The sequence below is a fragment of the Prionailurus bengalensis genome, chromosome D2, assembly GCF_016509475.1.
Source record: "Prionailurus bengalensis isolate Pbe53 chromosome D2, Fcat_Pben_1.1_paternal_pri, whole genome shotgun sequence".
NCBI classification, from domain to species: domain Eukaryota; kingdom Metazoa; phylum Chordata; class Mammalia; order Carnivora; family Felidae; genus Prionailurus; species Prionailurus bengalensis.
This window is the reverse complement of record NC_057351.1, coordinates 67,730,118-67,753,700: the sequence shown is the minus strand read 5'-3', so window position 1 is coordinate 67,753,700 and position 23,583 is coordinate 67,730,118. Positions and strand designations below refer to the sequence as shown.

Sequence of the window (23,583 nt, the reverse complement as noted above, 5' to 3'; positions counted from 1 at the left end):
TTCATGTTTCTCTGGATGGAAGTCAGGAGACGACAGTGATCTGAGCCATGGACCAGGAAGGCCAGAATGGATAGACAGAGAGAAGTTCTAGAAACATCCAGCCATCTGAGGGGCAACCTATGACTTAAACCTCTGGCCTTCCACAAACATTTATGTTTCCCTGTGCCTCAATTTCCTGATTTATACAAGTTTTCTAGTGTGCAGGGTCCCAGTGAGAAAGAAAACATGAAAATGATGTCTGTCCTCCTAGGCTAGGGAAGCTCATCTGTAGCACCAGCACTAAATAAACTCCAAGGTGGCTGTGAAAATGGCAATGCCATTTTATGTGGACAGTCAGCAAGCAAAGTGCATCTTGGGCAAGCACGAGAAAACTATTTACAGCCTGAGAAGGCCCCAGTGGCCCTTTCCAGAAACCTGATTACTCTGTTTATGACGACTCAGGCAGCCAAGGATAAAGTGCCTCTGCTCTGTCAAATGGCAAAGCATAAGTGAAAGTGAAAACCACTCTCTGGGGACCCTGGGGTGGCAGGGACAGACACAAGTCCCCTCCTCCCCCCAGCATTCAACTGTCAGTTTAGTGCCCCATCTCTGCCAACAATAAACACGGAAATGAAAGGCTCACACTCCCCACGGAGCTGACGGAAGCGTACATTCAGCCAAGCCTAGGGTTGATGGAGGTGGTCGATGGGTTTTTGGGTGCTTTTAGATTTTGTAGCAGTGCAGAGACCTTCTAAAAGCTCATTCCCAAAGCCCTGGGTCGATTTGTTTTCCTGCTTGAAAACAGGGAGCTTTAGAGACAGCAACTGCTCTTTGCTCTACAAATATTATAATGGTGGAGTCCTGGCTGGTTCTGGCTTTACTCAACCAAATGCGTTTCTGAAAAGATGTCTGTAAGTAGAATGGGACTGAAAAAGCCCGGCACAGAACCAGAAAACATTTCTGGAGGAAAAATGCATCAAAGCTTTTATGGGTTTTGTATGAGGGCTGGGAGGGGGGTAATGGAGGAAATTTCCCTGTCCTCATGAAATATTTCTTATCCATTTGAATTTTCACAAAGAGCATGAATTATGCAAGCAGAAAAAAGAGTAGAGATGTATATGCAAAAGGAGCCCACTGGCCACTCCTCCAGCCTCACAAAGTGTCTTTTGGTAACAGAGTAATTACCCTTTGATGTATTCATTTATCTTTGGAGGTTGGGACTTGTAGGCAGAAAAAAGAATCAATAATTTCTCCGAAGGACAACCTGCTACTTAACCGAGCCTTGCAAAGTATCTTTCTGTAGCCAATTAATCAGCTCTTCACTTCTCAGCTTCTCTTCAAATGTCAGTATTCGTGTATTTCCAGTTCTCCTAAAGACAGACACAAGTGCATTCGATGGACCAGAATCAGGTAGAAGAATGTGCCCATGCAGGCACTGATGATACAGGGACTGGTTGGGGCAGCCATTGTTCTTGTCCCCTAGATGTCCTGGGGAAGGCTCATGTGACGAACAAGACCTCACAGAACTTATAAGACCAGTCAGGTGACGACTCTCCCCTTCACTGGATCTGTAGAAAATGTCTCCAAACAGCTCATCTTGGGGGACACTGTCACAGTACAGAATTTGGGTGCCAGGTCTCACTGGTCTCCTTGCCTTGCTCCATGGCTGATGTCTAGCTGAGGCCCAAGAAGTCACTGCCATCCTCAAGGCAGATTCAGATCCCACTGAGCAGCGTGTAGAGTGGAAGTGGATAGAGGGGAGAGGAGTGGGCTCACTAAAGAGAGACTCATAGCAAGGAAGGAAACTCAGAAACCCTCAAAAGGCAGCAGCAGGGCTTGATGGTTACAAGGGAGGCATCTAGAGTCAGGTCACCTGGGTTCAAATCCCAGCACTTCCATTAAAGCCATCAGCTATAAGACTTTAAGCAAAGCACTTAGTCTCTCTGTGCCTTGGTTTCCCCACCTCACAGGGCTGTCTGGATTAAATGAGAAAATACAAACGAAGATGCTAAGAAATTAGTAAGCACTGTATAAATGTTAGCCATCGTCATCAGCATCAGCCTACAATGCCCTGAGGTCCCCATCTCCTGCTGGCTGCCAGTGCAGAAAGCAAAGTGTTCCTTGTGTTGCTCCTCCTCAGGCTCAAGCCGGATGAACTCCTATTTCCAGGCGTTTGGAGGAAGCTGCACTCAGAGCTTCCGAGTATTAACACAAATTATCGTGAATCATTATCAACACATATCATCAGATCGCTTGTGCCTGTGGCATGAGGAAGAAGAGTGCTTCCATGGGAGCCTGGCCATGTCTCTAGAGGAAGCAGACATGACCACAGGAATTACCAGACAGATCTGTGCAGGAGAAACACCACATACTGAGACTTGCCCAAGGTCACAGGGGTTCTCCCCTGGGCCGGCCATGGCTATGGGGCAGTCACGTGACGACGTGGCCTGGGACAGGATAGGTTCCCACAAGCGGTTAAAAGGATTTGCTGCTTAGTAACAGCCATTGGTGCTTCTTACACACTGTGCGGCTAGCACGTCACTGTCCATCCGTGTCACGTTCAGTCCTCATGACCGCTTTGGTCTGCCCTCAGCCTCGCTCCCACCCTTGGGCTCTGAACACCTATCAGGAGGCTCTGCTTGGATGGTGTGAGTGTTCCGAGATTTGAGGCATCATCAAAACGGTCAATTACACAAGTCTGGTAAGAACGCAGCTGTTTGCTTTACTTTCAAAAGTCTTTATTAGGGGAGTTATTGTCCCCATTTGAAAGGGAGCCTCAGCGTAATGAAGTGACTTGCCCGCAGCCACTGAGCCTGTGTGCTCCAGAGTAGGGTTTGAACTCAGGTCTCTTGGCTCCACATCCACAAGGAAGGGCTTCTTGTTCCCTGATCAGTGCCGGAGGGTGGGGTTGGGGACGGGACACACGCAGAGGAGTCGTCCTGCTCTCACTTCTCCTCTGCCGCTCAGTCCCTTCCCCTTTACAAAGGGGCTCAGTGGACATCAGCTCGCTTTCCCTGCCCAGATCCCTGGCCCACCTCTCACTGCCTGCCCATCTGGTCACAGTCCCCTTCCCCTCCGTGCTAAGATCTCAGAGCAGGGTTTTGGGCACAGACACGCCACAGTGGGAAACAGACGCCGGGGTGGGGGTGGTGCTGGAGCCGCCCACACCCCTGTCCAGACACAAGGTCAAAGACAAATGACAGGCCTTACTACCCTCCCAGGACTGACCCAAAGCTGCACCGATTGGGCGTGGCTCTCAGCGCGGTGAGCACAGAGAGGGAAAGCACAAAATTCTCTTTCACCAAAACGTGCGTGGGCTTCCAGCCCAGAGCTCTGTCTCAGGGTGCTTCTCCCGTTAAACATCACACACAGCCAGACACACGCAAACAGAAATCTCCGCCCAGGCAGGCCTCCCCACTCACTCATCCCCGGGGGGGCCTAATGCCTACACTTCTCAGCCTGCCCTTCCGAAGCTCTGCATGAACACCCCCACACGTGGAGGGGACGGCACCCGAGCTCGTGCTCACTCGTCGCATGAGGAGAAAGAGGCTACAACTGCTCGCACCACAAACTGAAAGAAATCCAGGCATGGCCACGAACACACAGACACGCGCCCTCTGGCAGGGCTGGGCCACACATTTTGTTCCACAGTCGGTTCTGGTTCTGCCTCTCCCACCTCCCTCCACGTGTTCTGGAGTAGAAGCTTCTGGGGGAAGAGGCTACATGTGGTGACCAAACAGAAAAACCAAGAGGAAAGGGAAATTATCACAATAAGTAGGCAAAGGGGGAATGAAGCTTTTGAGTTTTGAGGGACTGGAGAGCATGTTGTAGAGAGAGAGAAATGAAAACACAACTAAAAACAAGGATTTCACAGAAGCAACTATTTCCCCAAGGGGCCAACAAATCCCATCACTGCATGGTCCTTACTTTCAAACACATTTTCTCTTTCTGGTTCAACTTCCAGAATTACCCATCATAGGAAATAATCCACGTGAATAAAATAGCAAAAAGTCTTACACACACACATACATACAAAAGCTCAAACCTTTTTTCCCCCTTAAACCAATGCTGAATGCTAGAAAGTCTATGTGTGCTTTCGATTTTAGCAACGCATGTCAGTTTTGTGTGTGTGTGTTTCAATGCTAGCTGGACTGAAGAAAACACCCATTGACCTCTGCCCACAGGACACAGTTTCCTGCCCTACACAAAGCCACATCTGTGCCAACTTCATCCCAGCATCCTTTGCACCTCTACACCCAGGAATAGCGGGTGACACAAATGCTTTGATGATGACTATGACAGTGGAGAACATGCTTCTGTACTCACGTTTGTCCCCGGGGAAGCCGAAGGAAACGCAGGATTTGACTGAGCAAATGACCTTGCTGGAATGGCCGCATACGATGATCCAAGGTTTGAGGCATAATCTAAAGGATAAATTACACCAAGTGTGTGAAATCCTAGTCATTTGCTTTACCTTCAAAAATCATGATTAAGATGGGGGCACCTGGGTGGCTCAGTTGGTTAAGCATCCGACTCTTGGTTTCGGCTCAGGTCATGATCTCGTGGTTCTTGAGTTCAAGCCCCACCCTGTTAGTGCAGACTCTGCTTGGGATCCTCTCTTTCTCTCCCTCTCCCGTACTTGCACTCTCTCTCTCTCTCTCTCTCTCTCTCTCAAAATAAATAAACTTTATTTTTTTTAAAAAAGTCTTGATTAGGATGTAAATTGGAAGAAAAAAATTAAAATTTCCTCTCAATACATTGATTAGTGATTGGTGTGATTTTACCCCTGGGCATGTTGGTAACCAACAAAGCTTTATGTCTCTAAGAGCCTAGAGCGTAGGCAAATACATTTTAGTGTCTTGGGATCTGTCTGCTATACACACACACACACACACACACACACACACACACGGCACATCAGGGAAGTTTGGCTATTAAGGATGTGACATAGTAAGCCTTTGGGAAGTTGGTTTCTGCTTCAAGTGGCTGACCTGAAGGGCCTTACTCACCTTCAGAGTTCCCAGCAGGATTATAAACGGCTGTGCTGTTGGGAGAGGCACCCAGTGTTCCCTCTGCTGAACCGAGTATACACCGGATGCCAGCACTGGAGAGAGGTGGAAAAGGGGAACCAGTAACTCAATAAGCTAAACGAAGAATTACCATAGGACCCAGAAATTCCACTCCCAGCCAAAGGCCCAAAATAGTTAAAAATAAATGTTCAGGGGCACCTGGGTGGCTCAGTCGGTTAAACATCTGACTCCTGATCTCTGGTCAGGTCATGATCTCAGTTCATGAGATCAAGCCCTTCAGTGGCTTAGAATCCTCTTCTTCTCTCTCTCTCTCTGCCCTACCCATGCTCTCTCTTTCTCTCTCTCTCTCTCAAAATAAATGAACTTAAAAAAAATGTTCAAACATTTGTACACGAATGTTCATATTAGCACTATTCACAATAGCCAAAAGGTGAAAAAACAACCTAAATATAGATCAAAAGATGAAGGGATAACCACAATGTGGTAATATACATATAATGGGATATTATTCAGCCATAAAAATGTGGTAAATACCACAACATAGATGAACCCTGAAAATATTTTGCTAAGTGAAAAAAGCCAGCAATCAAAGGCCATATTATTAAATGGTTCCATTTCCACAAAGTGTCCAGAAGAGGCAAATCCATAGGGACAGAAAGCAGATTAGTGGTTGCCAGTCTACAAGGGAGGGGGAAAGGGAATGAGCACTTAACGGGTATGGGGTTCGGGGGTAATGAAAATGTTCGGGAACCACACAGTGATGATATCTGCACAACCTTGTGACTCTGCTAAATACCACTGAACCGTACCCTAAGTTGGTTAAAATGGTGAGTCTTACGTGACCTTTACCGCAACAAAAAAAGAGGGAGCCAGAAAAGGGAGACCCTTATGAAATTAGTTTTTGAGTTGCGATCAAATATACATAAAATTTGCCATCGTAACCATTTCTAAGCATACAGTTCAGGGGCATGAAGCACATTCATACTGTTGTGCAGCCGTCCCCACCGTCCAAGTCCAGGATTCTTCGTCTTGCAAACCGGAAACTGCCCCCATTAGAAAACAAACACCCCTCTTCCCCTGCCTGAGCCCCTGGCTGCCACCATTCTACTTTCTGACTCTTGCAACTCCTCCTGTAAGTGGAATCATCCAGTACATGTCCGTTTGTGACTGGCTTACCTCATGGACCACAATGTCCTCAAGGTTCAGCCATGTGTCGCTTCATGTGTCAGAAGTCCCCTTCCTCAGGCTGAATGATATTCCCGCGTAGGGATATAACACATTGTTTACCTATTCATCTGTCGGTGGACATTTGAGTTACTTCCACCCACTGGTTATTGTGAATAAGAAAGGGGAGCCTTTGGAATGTGCTCATTTCAGATCACTTCACTCCAGCGGGCTGGTCACACCCTAGGTCATGTGACCTCTTCTCTGCCCGCGTTACCACAGCCCCCTGCTTACTGGTCTGCCCACAACCCACTCCTGTCTATTCTCAGCCCAGCAGCCAAGGCCCCGCTCAGTGGAGCCAGAGGGCACCACTCCTTTGTTCAGCCCTCACTCTCAAAGCAAAACAAAAGTCCTCACAACAAGCCCAGGAGCTCAGGACCAGTCCCTGGCACGTCTCTGGCTCCTCACTCCAGTACTCTGCTCTGGTCACACTGCTGCTGTCTGAGCATCCCAAAGCCACATCAAGTTTCCAACTTGCTGTTCCCTCTGCTGGGGGTACATGTCCGCCAGACAGCCAGGGGCTCATTCCCCACCTCCTGAGGTGTCCTCACTGAGGCCTTTCCTCGGCCACCCTATTTAAAGACCAGGGGCTCCTGGGTGGCTCAGCTGGTTAAGCGTCCGACTCTTGATCTCAGCTCAGGTCATGATCTCATGGTTCGTGGGATCAAGCCCCGCACTGACAGCGGGGAGACTGCTTGGGATTCTCTCCCTCTCTCTCTGCCCCTGCCCTCCTCTCTCTCTCAAAATAAATAAACTTTTAAAAAAAGCAATAAAATAAAATGCAAGGACCAGCCCCTGCAAGTGCACATGTGTATACACACACGCTTCCTGCCCCTGCCCTGACGCTGTTTTCTGCTTAGGATTTACCACCAGGGATGCTATATAATTCACTTGCTTATTTTCTTTATCATCTGCTTCCTGCCCCCCCCAACCCCCACCATTAAGTATAGCTCCTTGAGGACAGGGTCATTTTCCTGTTTTGTTCTCTGTTTCCCCAGCACCTAAAACAGAATGTGCCACACAGTAGGTGCTCAATGATTACCTGCTGAACACATGCACGGACCTGTTCTCTCGGCCAGCACTTACTTTTCAGAGAAGACCAGGCATTTCTGAGCGTGTAGTTTCCCTTTCACATGCAGCTCCCAGTCCTAAACCGGAAGGAAAGGAAAAATGATTGAAGCAGAACTGAGTCCATGAGAAGGTAAGGGATGAGTACAGGCTTCCCCATCAGGCAGGAGGCTCAGAGCCCAGAAACTGGACCAACCCTGCAAACACGTCTCCCTCTGCTCCTCCTCTCCCTCCTGGCTCCTCTCCACACCTGCCTTCCCATCTAGCCCTCACTCCATCGGCCAGACCCGCATATCCCTCGCTCATCGTGGACAGAAGCCCGGAATCCCAAGTCGGGTTCTCTCCTCCTCTCTCCGGGCACCCTTAGTCCCATGGCACCTCCCACCTCCCACTCCCTCCCTCCTCTCCCAGAGAGACCCCACCCATTTCTACGTCTGGTTGGGAAAATCTGAGCTGCAAAGCCTTAAGAAAGGCTTATGAGATGAAATCTGCCATCACCTCCCAGTGTCAGCCAGCCCCCTCCCCGTGGGTGACGGGGATGCACCTGTACAACGTGACCCAAACAGAGGTGAAGGACACACTGTGGTGTGACTTCCATTACATGGGGATCACTATGCTCTGCAGATGGGATGAGAGAAGAGAGGCAGCACAGCCCAGTGCTCAAGTGGCACCGGTTCTGGGAGAGCCAGACCCGCGTTGGAATCTCCACTCTGCCACTCTCTAGCTATGGGGCCCTGGGCAAGTCCTTTCCTCTCTCTGGGCCTCGGTTTTCTCATCTGCAACATGAGAATAATAATAGTATCTACCTCCCAGGATTACTGTTGACATATGGAAAGGATTTAATATATGTTAGCTGTCCGAATCATTATTGCTCTGGAGTATTCCACTGCATCACTAACACGTTTTGGCGGGGGATGGGGGCGTGGATTTATACTATAATGAACCTTTGCTTAAGGGGCCCAAAGCGTATTACAACCACTGGGAAGGTATGATGAGGCCCCATCTCTGTCTTGCAGATGGGAAGCTGAGGCACTCTACAAAATGTGTCCAGATCTCACCTGAGAGGTGCTCTCTTGCCCTCATCCAAAATTCTTCCAGCGTTTTCCTCCCCTTCCATACTCTGTACAATGTACTCTGGGCATACCTCGCAGGAAGAGTCCTCCTCAAGGAGGCAGGAGACCAGGCCTTGAGTCCCTTCTCTGTCACCCAGGTGGGGTCACCTGATCCCCGACTCGGCCACAGCTTTCTCATCCATAAACATGGGAAAGAATCTCTTCCTTGCCTTAAAGCAAGGGACTGGCCCTGAAACATTTCTGAAATGAATTTTGGTTCTAACCCCTATAATTTTAATCAAGGGAACTGATGGCAAAATGCTGCCACCTAGTCCCCGAAGGTGACAGTTCCTTGCTCTTGAGTAGCAAAGAGCAGGGTTGTGGCGGGGAGCACCCCCAGGCTCCAGCGGTGGCTCCCAGGCTATCTCGCAGGACTCACCTTCAAATCAAACACCTTCTTGTCGCAGATGCTACAGATGTGTGGGAGGTGAAGGGGAGCCACACCGTGAAAGTCATTCAGCTCATGAGCCTGCAGGGGCCGCACGGACAGCATTGCCTGCTCCTCCTTGGCCCGCCTCCGGGCAGCGCTGAAACCCTGTTTGCTGTTGTTTAGCCGACCCCCAAAAGAAGGAGGGGTCCTGTCTGGGGTGGGCTCCTCGGGGTCATAGAGCTCATAGGGCTGGCTGGGGGGTGGAGGCCACAGGCTAGGGCCTGCTGTAAGATCGGGCTTGCTTTGGCCAGAGAATCCGTGGGGGGTCTCCCATTGGCTGTTTGGACCCTGCAGCAGCGGACCTACCTCGCCTTTCATGCCCCCGGCCTGCTCGGCCGCAAATCCACCTGCCACATGCGACCCTTGGGAGTTGGGTCCGTAGAAGTCCTTGGGAAAGGCAGCTTGGCCATCTTGCCCTGAGTGGCTGTAGTGCCCTTCATAGGTCACATTGCCCGTGGTAGAGGCCGTGGCTGGCAGGAAGCTGGGCTGACTGTCTGTTTCAGAGCCATATGCCTGGCTGGAGTTGGCTTTGCCATACTCATAGAATCCTGCCGCAGCAGGGGCAGGCCCAGTCTTGCCAATGCCCAGGATGACTGCTGGCTGGGCAGGGGTCTGAGGCAGGACTCCACTGAAAGGATGCATCACCACGGCATTGGGGGGTTGGCTCACAGAGGGTACCGGGCCTCGCGTCTGGCCGGGGGGTGAGAAGGCAATGGCATTCGAGGGAAACCGGGCGCTGGGCATGGCCGCAGCATGTTGAGGCACCCCCGTATGGCTCTGGGGGGCGCTGATCACAGACGGATGCCTGAGCTGGTTGAAGAGAGGCTGGGACATGGCCACTTTGGAGAGGACTTGGTTCAGGACCGTGGCGGCTGCGGTATTGTTGGTGACAGCTGTCTGTGCCAGCTTCAGCCGGTGGAGGGTGAGCTGGGCTTGTAGCTGGGCCAGCTGGAGACTGGCGGGCGAAGGAAGCAGAGGGTTCGGGTTACTGACCGAGAATGGGTTCTTGTCCAGGAGCTTGGCGGCACTGCAGAAACACAAAAAGTCTAGATGCACAGCTAGTTTTCACCCAGGGAGCAAGGGGCTCTTTCTTTGTTCATCTGTGGTCCCCACGTCTCATATAAAACCCAGGGCCCACCTATATATGAGTCTGCAAAAAGCCTGTACTCATGCATACATGTCAACGTTTTAAAAACTCAGATGGAAAAATTATTTTATGACAGAATGGTCAACCTCACTGCTAATCAGAGATACAAGCTATCACCATGAGAAAAAAAAATTTTTGCCTAGAAAAATGGCATTTTTTTTTTTTTTTTTTTTTTTTAGTAACAGCATTCAGGACTGGTAAGATAAGGTGGAGTGGACACAATGGTATTGATAATCTACATTTGTGTGACTTTGTTAAAAGATAGTCTGGTAATATCTACTCATTACAACATACTCTTTGACCCAATAATTCAATTCTGTAAGACTATCCTAAGAAAATGAGCTAAAATGCAGACATAACTCGATGCCCAAAGATGTTTAATAATACTACATTATTCAAGAGTCCAAAGTTGAAAATTACAAATATCTGATAATGGTGGTGATGGGAGGGTTTAAACAAAGTACATTATACCTATATAACAAGATGTTAAGGAACCATTTACTATCGTAAATTTCTACTTTACTCTGTAATATTTAAGTCCATTCAAAAAAGTGCACCCAACACCAAGGTTAAGATAGAAAACATTCCAGCCCACTAAATCCCCCTTGGTATCTGTTCTCTCCGTTCAAGCCCTACACCATCTTGCCAACAGTAGATACGGTTGTGAATTTGGTCAAGTCACTGTTTACAACAACAACAACAAATTAGCAACAGGAGTAAATCCATATAGTCTATATGTGAAGTGAAAGAAAAAGCAGGCTACAAACTTGCATCCAGAGTATATCATGTGCATTTTTGTGCCAAACACATTTTCATCCTGATCCTCATGTCACATCCAAAAACAAGAATCAAGGTCCCTTCAACCCACTCTCAAACCCAACTGGCATGAGGAATAACACAAAAATTGCAAGCGAAGAATCTGAAGTCGTCAGCAGTGGCAGGCTCTCACAGAAGCTTATTGTGGGGGTGCTCTGTCTGACATGTGCCTCTCATGGCAACTCTATTGGTTGGTTATGGGAACTCTGTTGGTTGGTTATGGTGTTTTCTTGACCAATATAAGATTGGATGTGTGGTTACCATTGTCAGGGTCCTTTTGTAAGACCACATTTTCTGCGTCTTCAGCTCCCCTTCTGGGTAGTGGGTAATCAGGGAAATGTGTTTGGGATGTGGATGAACTAGAATTCCCAGGACTTGTTAAAATGGGAAGAACAGGACTGCGCATTTGAAACTGGGATTACCATGGAGAACCCAGTCATACATTCAGTATGGGGAAGAAACTGCAAGGCAGGGACACTTCAGACAAGGTCCGCACTGTCATAGGTTCTGTACAGAAGTCTGATGGAACAAAGAAAAGAGTCTGGGAGTGGGCACGGTGAGGAAAAAAGGGGAGATGTGAAAAGTGTGTGTCATGTCACAACCCTCCCATTTTGGAGACATTGTGAGGAAAGAGAGCTTCTGCTAAGGCCAGCACTTTGCACTGCTCTGAGAGAAAGGTGGGGTGCAGGGAGGAGGTGTGGAGGTGGTAGGGAGGAAAGGGAGCAGGAGAGAGCCTAACATTTACTGCACGCAATACTCCTGTGTGATCAATGCTCAGCCTGTCATCCCATTTGATATCTCCATTAGTCCTCCAGGGTAGAAAATGTTCACCCCAAATTTGCAAAGCAACAATCTAAAACCAAGAGAGATTAGGTGACCTTCCTGTGAACACTCAACTGTTGGTGAATACAGGTGTGGGATTCAAACCCCAGCCAGGCTTTGAAAAGAAGAGAAGGGGCAGATGTGGTTAGGGATGCAGTTCTTCAGCTACCCCTGAGGACACCCTCTCCTCATGGGCTGCTCCATGGCTCTGTCTGAAGTGAGTTCTCAGAACATCAGACACACCAACATTCAAATACAAGTGCAAAATACATGTCAGAGCCAGATGAAAATGATTCTGGATTACTCTTTCCCATTCTGTGAGAAATCGAGAACTTGTATAAGTCATTAAGGAGACGTCATCTTCACCCAGCCGGCAGCCCTACTATGCTCCCAGGACAGAACAGGTTGACTGCATTTGAAGATATTGGAGGCCTGGGGGAGTCACGGTTAAAGGTGATTACAAACCTTTCCTCCTCTGGGTAGTTGTGCTGGGTGCAGCCAAGCCTTGATGGCCCCAGTGTGGCCCAGGCACAAATCATGGCAGCCGCAGAGGTGGGGAGGCGCTAATTGTCTGCGTAGGTGAGACTATGAAGGGAAAGGAGGGTGGTCAAGAGTCTGATGATAGATTTCTACTTGTGTCATATTAAGTAGCTGAGCTTTAGAAGAGCAATTAAGCTTAACTCAAAACCCTGCCCACACAGGGCCAACCGTTCCTACCAGATTTGTCCACAACATAGCCAGTCCCTGCTAACAAGGCGATAATGAGGTGCCAACTTAGTTTCCATGACCAGGGTAAGACAAGGTTGGTTTTGTTTTTCCCAGAGAAGTCAGCTGTATTTTCTAAAACTGTGTTCTGGGCCGCAGGGAGTTCTCACAGGAGATGCCCCTTTGCCTCGGAAAGAACACACGAGGAAGAATGGTCTTTCCAACCAGGAAAGCCAACCTTGCTGGGTATTTGTAGGTCAGCCACAAGAAACAAGTGCTCTTCTGTAGTACGGCCCAGGTTACAGAAGTTACCCATTCAGATGCAGCATGAAATGAGAAGTCTCACTTGATTTTCTTCCCAACATCTGCTGTGTCTAGCAAATTCAGATTGTCTCCAATCTTAACCAGCCTTAAGCAAAAGCGATTTCACATGAATCATCAGAGCCAGATACCTCTTTTGAACTAAAGAGGCTTAAAAAGGAAAAGACACACCATCCTATTTAAAAGAAAGAAAGAGGGGCGCCTGGGTGGCTCAGTCGGTTAAGCTTCCGACTTCGGCTCAGGTCATGATCTCACAGTTAGTGAGTTCGAGCCCCACGTCTGGCTCTGTACTGACAGCTCAGAGCCTGGAGTTTGCTTCAGATTCTGTCTGTCCCTCTCTCTCTGCCTCCATCCTGCTTGCGCTCTTGTCTCTGTCTGTCAAAAATAAATAAACATTAAAAAAAATTAAAAGAAAGCAGAAAATAAAGCCCTAAAATCCTTAGCCTACAAAAGTTAATAACCTAAAATTCAGGTACATATAACAATCATATTTCTAAGCCGAAAATTGGGCCATGTGATGGCTGGAACTAATGTCACCTTCTTATATTCCTGCTATCTGAGTCTGTCACTGTTACATCACTTAGCACACCTGGCTTCGTGTTAAAAATATTGCTTATGGGGGTGTTTGCGTGGCTCAGTCAGTTGAGCCTCAGACTTCCGAATTCACTCAGGTCACGATCCCAAGGTCATAGGATCAAGCCCCACGGCCAGCACCTTACATGGTAAAGTGGACTTTGCAGATGTGATTAAGTTAAGGGTGATGAGATGGAGAGATTATCCTGGGCCCAATGTAATCACAAGAGTCCTTATAAAATGGAGGCAGGGGGATCAGAGTCCGGGAGAGAAGATACGAGGACAGAAGCAGAGGTGAGAGACCAAAGAAGATGCCACACTGCTGGCTCTGAAGATGGAGGAAGGGGCCATAAGGCAAGGAAATGAATTTCCCCTAAAGCCTCCAGAAGGAACCAGCCTTACTGATACCTTAACTTTGGCCCAGTGAGACCGACTTTGGATTTCTGACCTCCAGGACTGTAAGATATGAAAGTTGTGTTGCTGTAAGCCACTAAATGTGTGGTAATATGTTACAGAAGCAACAGGAAACTAATATAATCCAGCAGGAAAATTAGATGTAAGAGAAGCTTCCACTCAGAGAGGCAGTGGTGGGGGTGGGGGGTATTGGCCGGATCTTGCTGGTAATGAACAAACTCATGACCACCTCCCCCGGGGTCCTAGGAAGCACAGATCATCTGACTAGGTGTCCATCTCAAGACCCTGTGGCAATTCTTGCTGGGAGCCAGAAAAGCCCAGAGATCTCTTCCTTTTCAAAGTCAGCTTTCTTTACCCAGTTGCGTTAAGCTTTGAATTGCAGACTCTTAAGGATCAAATCATCCTCTCACCCCCAGAACAAAGACAGAAAGTAATCTGCCCAAAGCCAACTAGCTGGGTAGCAGTAAGACCTTAGCGAGAACCCAGATCATCCAAACCAGCTTCTAGTGCTTGACAGAAAAGCCTTACCTCTGAAAGCCCTAAATAAGTCCCAGAACTATCTATTTCACTAAATTATCATCTCCACCCATGTTTATCTCCCTGCCCTGTTCAGAGAGATACTGACTACCTTTGATATGCAAGGCACTCCCTGAGCACCAGGGAGACATAAAGCTACAGGCCCCTTCTAGAATCCCCATAAGCCCTTCACAGGGGATAGCAGGGGAGGGGGTGGGGGCAAGGTTCTCTGTATCTGCCACATTTCTTCCCCTAAACCTGTACAGTGATACAGTTTGCAGCCAAGGAGTTGAACCACGGACCTGGGAGCAGGGAGTGCGCACGGGGAGTTATGTAGCCTGGGCATCTGGCACAGAGCTGGAACCGCCTATCACTCAGCACAGCCACTGTGACTCACCCAGGCCTCTGCAAGGCTAACTGCCCCCAGGGACGAGGTTGCCTTTCTGAGCCATTCACTGTTAGGAAGAATTCTCGGTGCATAATTACATCAAAAACTTGGGCTCCAGGCTCACTTAGACAGCTTTTTTAAATTAAAGCAGCATTTCTCTCAAGAGTTGTAAAAATAAAATACAACATAAAGGAAAACTAGTTGCCTTTAAATGCCAGGATATTTAGGAGAACCAGATGAAAACTGTTTCTAATGGTTTAATTCCGTAGTGTTGAAAGGATGGGCAACATATTGTGTTCACTGGGAGAGCGAAACAGCTGTCTCGGTTTGAAAATGCTCATTATTTGTCCCAAAGCTCTTTCATATGTTATTCTGAGTCCCAAGCAGGATGCAATGATGGGTTAGTATTTGTGCACAAGGAGTGAGGCAGGGCCGTTCCTTGGTTCAAGTCAGGGACGGTCCTGAAAATTCAGCAAGATTTTTGTGACATAATCCATCCGGTTCTGAAAGTAAGGGAGAGCAACCAAGACGCGGGCAAGGGGCTGTTGGGCCTCTGCTCAGAAAGAGTCCTTCAAAGGGGCCAATGGGGCATTTATGTGTTTGTTCATACAGCCCACATGGATGGAGTGTCTGTTATGTGCCAGGCAATGAAGCTAGGTGGTGGGGATCCAGAGATGAACAAAGACGACGTTCCTGAGATCGCAGGGGAGACAGAACAACACAGAGGGTGTTGAGTATTCTGAAACCGCCTAAGCACAAAAACAGTAAGGCACAAGAGGAAGTGGTTCAAGCCTCAGACGTCTTAGAGAAATGTAGTAAGTGAAAGAAAAGGCTGTCTCAAGGGCTGTCCCCGAACTCTGAACAAAGACAAACATTCTGGACTAACTGATCTAGCTACAGATGCAAAGATGCACCCACTGTTGGTGAAAGGTAGCTGTAGGGTGAACTGTGGTCGGAGACTCAGGCTTCCAGCTGCCTCTTACTGGTTGTATAGGTTGTATGATGGGGGAACATCGCTTAATTTTTCTGACACTCAGAATTTTCTCATCTACAAAACGGGACGGTAATCTCCACCCAATGTGACACAAACCTGGACAATCAGAGCCCCTGGCCATAATGACTGGCTCAAGGATGGACACTCCCTGACATTTTGTTGGAACTTCTGGAAGACAAGCACTCTTTGGTCCTGCCATGACTGAGTTGCTATACTGGTTAAATTTAAGGCACCACTTAAGGAAAACCTGCCTGAGAATAAAGCCGACCCAAAGACACTGGCCCGGGAACAGCGGCACGGGCAGCTCCTGAATGACCTCATAGGGATACTTGGAGCCAGTATCCCCTGCATCTGCTTGGCCATTTCTGTACAAGAATCAATGCATTTCCTTTATTTGCTTAATAAAAATAATGTAATAAGAAAGCCAACCTACCTGAACGTCTGTTTTTAATCCAGATGGTTCCCCTCCATGGCACCGCGTTGACTCAAGAGTTCCCTGTCACTCTCCAGGTTCCTCTACACAGTGGACTGACCATAAGGCCCCAGCAGCTGGAGCTCCAGGGTCACTGCAGGGGAAACTTGGGCAGCCACTTTGGTGGGATTATCTGCCGACCAGAGACACCTGCTTCTTGGAAGTTTGAGACACAGAATGCTCCTCCCTTCTTGGTGGAATAGGAGCCTGTACCATGGTCAGTAGGCCAGGGTGTGAATGGGGTGCACGAGTAAAGTCCTCACAAGGGCACGGGATACACAAGAACCTTTTACAGGTACACAGATCCAGCTCTGGCCACACAGGTGCTCCTGTGAGCAGGTGATATAATGCCGTGACCCTCACCAGGGGACAGTTTCTAGCTGACTGAAACACCATTTTGTTTCCCAGCACCTAATGGGCCATTTCTGCTACACTAAGAGCTGGCTTTATAAAAGGCATTAATTATCCTGTTAGGAGAAAAGAATCATTATTAAAAATACAATGGTTCTTAGTCTTCATTCATGTGGAGCAAAGGAGGGTATAGAGTGAGTGCCAATTGGGCTGTGGACTGCCTTGTAGGACACGGGGGTAGGAATCAGGCATCGTGAGTTCTAGGCATAATGTGAGGCTTGTCAGCTGGGTCACAGTGGACAACAGGCTCCAGCCTCAGTTTCCTCAACTCTAAAAAGAGAAGTCACAATCTTTTCTTGTTTACGTTATGAGGATTGACATGGGATTAAGAGTTGCCAGACCCCTCTGCAAACTGTTAGGTGCTGTACAGATGTCCAGAACATTATTGGAAAGAGAACATTCTCTGTGTGATCACAACACACCCTTCCCTTTCTGAAAACATTCCTCTACAGAGGAAGTAATATTGTCACTCAAGTCCTTGCAGATCATCTCATTGCCACTAGGATTCGGGGTGGGATGAGTTAAAATCAGTTCAGCCATATTTATGGAGTAGCAGCCATATCAATATGATTGTGCTCTGCATTCTGGACGGAGGCAGGGATGGGAAGGAGCACTGCCCAGAGGCTGAGGGCACAGGTTTCAGAGTTCGTGTCAAAATGGGTTTGAATTCCAGTTTGCGACTTGTGAGCTGGGGGCTGGGGGCAAATACTTAATCCTCTCTCACCCTCAAGGTCCTCATCGTTAAAGCTGGGATGGCTACGCCTGAGCAACGGGCTTGTCCCGAGAGTTGGGCCTAAATTGTTCTTCGTAGTTCCTAGCATACAGTAAGCATTCACGAAACAACGTATCAGTGACCGTTACTGCTACTAGTCTTTCTACCATCGTCATAGCCCTGAGCATCACTATTACCATCACCGTCACTGCTGCCATTGCCGTCACCATTACGACCCCCTACTGTCGTCACCATTACCATCACCATTATCATCACCGTTACCATCACCTTTACCACCACCATTACTATTGTCACTCTATTATCATCACCCATGTCACTCCATCAGCATTATCATCTCTATTGGTATCGCTATTGCCATCACCATTACGATTGCCATTACATCACTATCTCCATCACCGTTGCCATCACCGGCATCATCAGTGCACATGGCAGGTGAGCTCTGCCAGGGCAGACAGATAGAGATGGAAGAGGAAAACACAGAGAGATGTAAATATGGAGAGGAGGGAAGTAAAAACAAGGGTGGACACCTGCTGAGAGAAGAAGCAGGAGTGTGGATTGGGACTTGGGGAGAACAGAGAGAGCTAACAACAGCTGCTGGGTAAACTGGTAAGTAGTCAGCAACAGATGGAAAGGGCTGTGGATTAATAACAAAGACGGCCGCAACTGAACTTCAGCCGTATAGATGTGTGTGGACTCACAGCGAGCTTTGCCCTGGTAATGTTCAGCCACCCGGAAGCAGAAGCCAGGAACCACAGCCCAGGGCACAGCAGTGCCTAAGCCAACCTGAATGGACACATTTTCAGTTAAGCACAGTATCTTCCAAGATAACCCAGCAGGGATTTAAATTCATTTCCACTTCAACACAGTTCCCTTTCCTGGCCAAGCAATGAATGTGTCATTTCTTCTCATGTGCTAAGATATAAAATAGAATCCAGGCAAGAGAGCTCATGACCAGGTGAGAGAATGTTTTCCAGGTTTGGTCACACCTTCACTGTGTGGCCAAATCAAATAAAGGGCAATGCTTAGGGCCGGGGCACTGCTGAGTCCTGCCCTTCCATTGTCTCCTGGGAGCCGAACTTCAAATCCTAAATTCTTGACTCTATTGTAACACTTACAAGCTAGGTCAGGACGTGAACGACCGGGAACAGTCCCTAAAGGCCAGGTTACAAAGACAAAAATGATGATACCAGGTAATATTGGAGCTAAGGTTCAAACTCTAGCTGACTGTCACAAATGTTAAGAGCAAGAAGAGGCCTTAGAGACCGTTTCTGTTTAATGCACTCATCCTACAGAGGAAAGAAGTGAAACCCAGTGAAGTTGGTGTGGTATGTGATCACCCAAAGTCACAGAGCTGGCTAGAGAAGAGGGAGACTGGACCCCGTGTCTCCTCATTCCTCAGGGCTAATGTGGCTTCTAGTCTTCTCCTTTGTGAGAAGAAGGAGGTCATACATTTTTTGATAGTGCTCTTCTTGGTAATGACAGAACTACTGGGTTATCACTTAGCGAGGCCTCTGTGAGTAATATCAAGATTACTGGGTCAATGCTGGCGTTATCCCACGTGTGGGCTTTAGCCATGACATTACCATAGAGTGATCTGTAACAGTGCGGCACGTCTCGGAGGCATTCGTAACAGCGACGATAATCCTACCATCTCTCTCCTGTTCCATGTTTTTTTAGTTAGGTTGTTAATCAGTGTTTTCTTTCACCTCATTAGCTATCTGATTTCCAGGATGACCAAAAGGGAAGGAAAGTCAGATATGACCATTTCTGGTTTACATTACAAAGACTGAGACCAAAAAAGGTCTTCCGGAATGCCCGAAGGCATCCAGCAAATAAGGGATGCGGAGCAGGGTATTACTTCAGGCCAGGATTCTACCCTCTGCCTACACATTCATTAAAGAGCGCTTCTAAAACCACATTCCTGGCTCTATTTCTTTGGATGTGATTTGTTTTACAGGGGTTTTGGTTTGTTTGTTTAAAGGTACTAAAATATAAAGAATTTTCCTCTATTCTGTGGTTTTTCTCCCAATGTGTCACAGTATTTTATTTTATTTTTTCTGGCTTTATCGATATATAATTTTAAGTTTTTTAGTCAAGTAATCTCTGCACCCGGTGTGGAGCTCAAACTCGCAACCTTGAGATAAAGAGTCGCATGCCCTTTTGACTGAGCCAGTCAGGTGCCCCACCAGCTTTATTGATATTAACATTGTGTAAGTTTAAGGTGTACAAATAATAGTATGACAAATGCAGATATGCAAAATGACTGCCACAGTAAGTTTGGTTAATGATTTACGATTTTATTTTAAATAACACATTTGGTGTTATTAAATGAACAGTTTTCTGTACCATTGTACTCTGTTCCACTTTCATCAGAAGATTCTCAGAACCAGGGATGTGCAGTCACCAAGGGGCCGCTAGCGGTTCCATAACCCACAAGAGAGGCCTGACTTTCCTGCTGGAGTTACTAGAAGTGCTCAAAATGTGCACCAGGGAACCAATGATGTAGCAAATGCAGAGCAAAGAAGAAATATTCTGCTAATGTCACAACAGGAAAGACTTAGAGCAGAGACAGAATTAATGTCAACTTATCCACCAAGAACCATGTATTCATTTCTTTTTCTGTTCCTTCTTCTGTGCCAGTTTTCTTTCTTTAAAATATCCTTGGGGCACCTGGGTGGCTCCGTCGGTTGAGCATCCCACTTCGGCTCAGGTCACGATCTCACGGTTCGTGAGTTCGAGCCCCACATCGGGCTCACTGCTGTCAGCACAGAGGCCGCTTCAGATCCTCTGTCTTCCTCTCTCTCTGCCCCTCCCTGCTCTCACTCTCTCTCAAAAACAAACAAACAAAAAACCTTAAAATAAATAAGTAAAATAAAATACCCTTTAAAAAAAATTTTTTTTTAACGTTTATTTATTTTTGAGACAGAGATAGAGCATGAACGGGGAAGGGGCAGAGAGAGAGAGAGGGAGACACAGAATCGGAAGCAGGCTCCAGGCTCTGAGCCATCAGCCCAGAGCCCGATGCGGGGCTCGAACTCACGGACTGTGAGGTCGTGACCTGAGCTGAAGTCGGAGGCTTAACCGACTGAGCCACCCAGGCGCCCCTAAAATACCCTTTATAAAATGATAGTCCTGTAGGTCGTAACTTATTTTTAATATTCACATTTGGCTTTGTTTTCAACTTTAAAACCTTAAAAATATGAAGAATATAACAAATCTTTATCATCTTTACAAGTTCACTGCCTGCCCATCACCTCAAATTAACAAATGCTGTGATGATGGTAATTTTTTTCCCCCTCAGATACTTTTTATTTAAAAAAAACCCAAAACTATACAGATAAAGTGGAAGTCCCCTTTGAGACTCTGCCCAGTCTAATTCCACCTCTACCTCCCTAGTGACATCCACGTGTGGTGCGTCTCTTTATCGATCTGTCTCTCTCTAAACATAGAATAAAGTATAAAAATAAGAGACTTATCTATACCTGTGTGTGCTCATAAACCAGCATGCAGGACGGGGTTCAGCAGTATTTCTCCTAAAGAAAGAAATGCACATTCTCTCAAGTTTCTTTTAACACAGTAGGGCCTGCAGGCGGTGTATGGTGAAGTAAAAAAAAAAAAAAAAAAAAATTGCTGAACTGGAAATTGGAAGACCCAGGTACCACAGCGGCTGCTTGCTCCCTGTGGGACTGGAGGCCAGTTAGTTTCCCTTTCTATGTAGAATGAGAAAAGCTGGATGAAAGGACCTCCAAGATCTCCTCCACCTTTGCAATCTGAGAACTCTCAGGTTTAATTTCCTCATCTGTCAAGATAATAATTCTGCCCTGCTAAGTTGCTATAAAGAACAAACATGATATGCAAGCACTCTGTAAAGCAAGCTGAGGTTGATGACAGAATCAAATAATATTAAATCATAATATTATAAATATTATAAATACACTATTTAATAATAGATTGTTATTTGTATATACTATATGATGTTAGTAACATCATATAGTATGTAATTGATATACAATAAATGCAAAATACTACAATTTATAATTTATTATTGTTACGTCTCACAAATTAAGCGATTATAAGCTACCGGAAATACCTTTTAAGAAACTATTGTCATATACGTGGCTCAGATAATATGTGTTGCAGGCCAATCAGCATGAAATAACTTAATTTCTTCCATCCCTGTTCTCCTGGGCAGTTTAGCACAAGAAGAGGCTCTCTTGACTCTGTCCATGAAGATTCAGTGATCCAAATACCAAAAGTGCCTCATTATAAGATGTTCTCTACAAAGGCATTCCACAGACCAAAGGAGCCTTTTACAGTGAAATTCAGCTCAAATCTCTTTCAGGGCTGGAGTTGGGTTTGCCTGAGACACAATTTTTCAGAAAATTCATGTTGGGCAGAATTTCACTGGTTTTGTGCAGGCTAAAATTAAGGGAGTTGGATTGACTTCTGGGGTTAAGAGAGATCTTTGTTTTCTCAGTAACATAAAATAGGGTAACCTCTCAACCAACAAACTTTTCTGGAGAACCTCAGTCTTTTGAGATGGAAAAACAAGCTGTTTGAAATGTATATTTAAAAACTGCTATACAAGTTCCCCAAGGCACCAAATGTTAACGTTTATACATGCAAATGTAGTATTTAGGGGTTTATAGGCCAAAATTGCCCTCCTGAAGGACAACATGCAAACAAACATGAATGCCTTCGCATATGTTGTTCCCTCTCCCTAGAAAACCTCTGCCTATTCCCCCTCAGGGTCCTTCAACATGCTGCTCAGATGGCGCCTCCTCCAGGCAGCCTTCTCTGACTCCTGCCCCCATCCAGTGTGTGCTGATGTCCCTTCTGTGATTCCCCAGAATGCCTAGCTGCTCCGGTAGCCTCAACTATACTCTCTTCTAGCTCCTACCACCCTCTGTCATAATCGTCCATTCAATGGCTCATCTGATGTCCTCACTGCCCCGTGATTATTTTGAAGGCAGGAATTATGTGTTCTATTTCATATCACAGTATCTGGTACATGGTTGGTGTGTGGAACCATTAAACACTTCTGTACAAGTACACAACTGTTCCATGTGTATGTGTGTGGACTTAGTAGTTGTGTATCATATTCTCAATTTGGCTTCCTGGCTAAATGTTTCATATATGCGTTGCTACGAGGCTTTAAAGAGGAAGCTCTGTGGACAATATGGATTAGATTCAGTCTCTGACCACCATCAGAATTATGTAAATACCACAACCACACAGAGTACAAAATTCTAAAATATTCAACAAATAGACAGTGTTTCCTTTTAACTGAACCTGAAGAAAATGCGATTTTAGTGTGTGATCTGAGAAGATGTAAGTGTCTAATCTACATGATTCTGAGATAAAACACATGCTCTGGGAATGGCCCCTATGTTCTCCTAACTTTATTTTCGGTAATTTATATCACTGAGATTTTTCTGGTAAATGTATAAGGATGGTCATAAAATGCAAGCCAATTTTATGCTATTTATTTTATTGTTATAATTTTTTTAAATAGGTTTCATGCCCGGCAGGGAGCTCAACCCGGAACTTGAATTCACAACCCTGAGATCAAGACCTGAGCTGAGACAAAGTCAGAGGCGTAACGTGACTGAGCCGCCCAGGCGCCAACCCCCCCAAGGCAATTTTAAATCAAGGTAAAATTTCAGAATAATTTTTAAAAATTAAAATTCTCAATCAATACAGCTGTTCTCTTCCCAGAGTTGTCTATTAGCCTGGACATTTTAACCAATGTGACTTAAACCAAATACTAGAAGTCTATACGAAGCTGAAGAGGCAGTGTGGGGTAGTTTGGGTGGGGTAGCACTGTTTGGCTCGTAAGTAGACCTACTGCTTAACCAGGCTTTGCCCCCAATAACTGTACATCTGATTGTGGCCATTTCACCCTGTGGACCTTAGTTTTCTCATCTGTGAAATGGGAGGGTCAGATGAAACATTTTTAAGGTCCCTTTATGCCTTATGATTTTAGGATGGTGGGTGTTTTCTTAAAGCTGTCATTGATGGCACAAGGAAAAGTCAAATTCATCTGGTCATGGTACAGTGATAGATTTCTGTCCTGGGAGATCGGAGTTTCTAGCCTTTCCCCCTCCCCCAGCTCTGGGTGACTTCAGAGAGAGGCATTTAATCTGCACTAAACAAACCTGTCTGTAAAATGACAAGGTGAAATGAGGGCAGTGGTTTTCAAGGGTTAGGTGGGCACTGGGAGGGCTTCTTCTAACACAGATGCTGGACTCGCCCCCAGCTGCTGTCTCAGGAGGTCCGGGCAGGGGCCTGAGAATTTACTTGCATTTCTAACAAGTCCAAACGATACTGATGCTGTACTTTGAGAACCACTGGGCTAGACTATCTTGAATCCACCTTACAACTCCAAGAATCAATGGTGAGTTACAAAGCATTCGGTAACAACCGTA

General features: G+C 46.7%; 1 protein-coding gene across 2 annotated transcripts in view; it reads right to left on the bottom strand.

The window, feature by feature from the left end:
- RBM20 (RNA binding motif protein 20) overlaps positions 1–23,583 on the bottom strand; it is a 195,788-nt gene that overhangs the window by 44,450 nt on the left and 127,755 nt on the right. For both annotated transcript variants that reach the window (XM_043597496.1, XM_043597497.1), the window contains exons 2-5: positions 8,793–9,870; positions 7,320–7,381; positions 4,989–5,083; positions 4,306–4,403 (exon numbers count right to left, since the gene is read on the bottom strand). In XM_043597496.1, the coding sequence (XP_043453431.1) occupies positions 4,306–4,403; positions 4,989–5,083; positions 7,320–7,381; positions 8,793–9,870 (1,333 nt within the window). The remainder of the gene's footprint in view (positions 1–4,305; positions 4,404–4,988; positions 5,084–7,319; positions 7,382–8,792; positions 9,871–23,583) is intronic.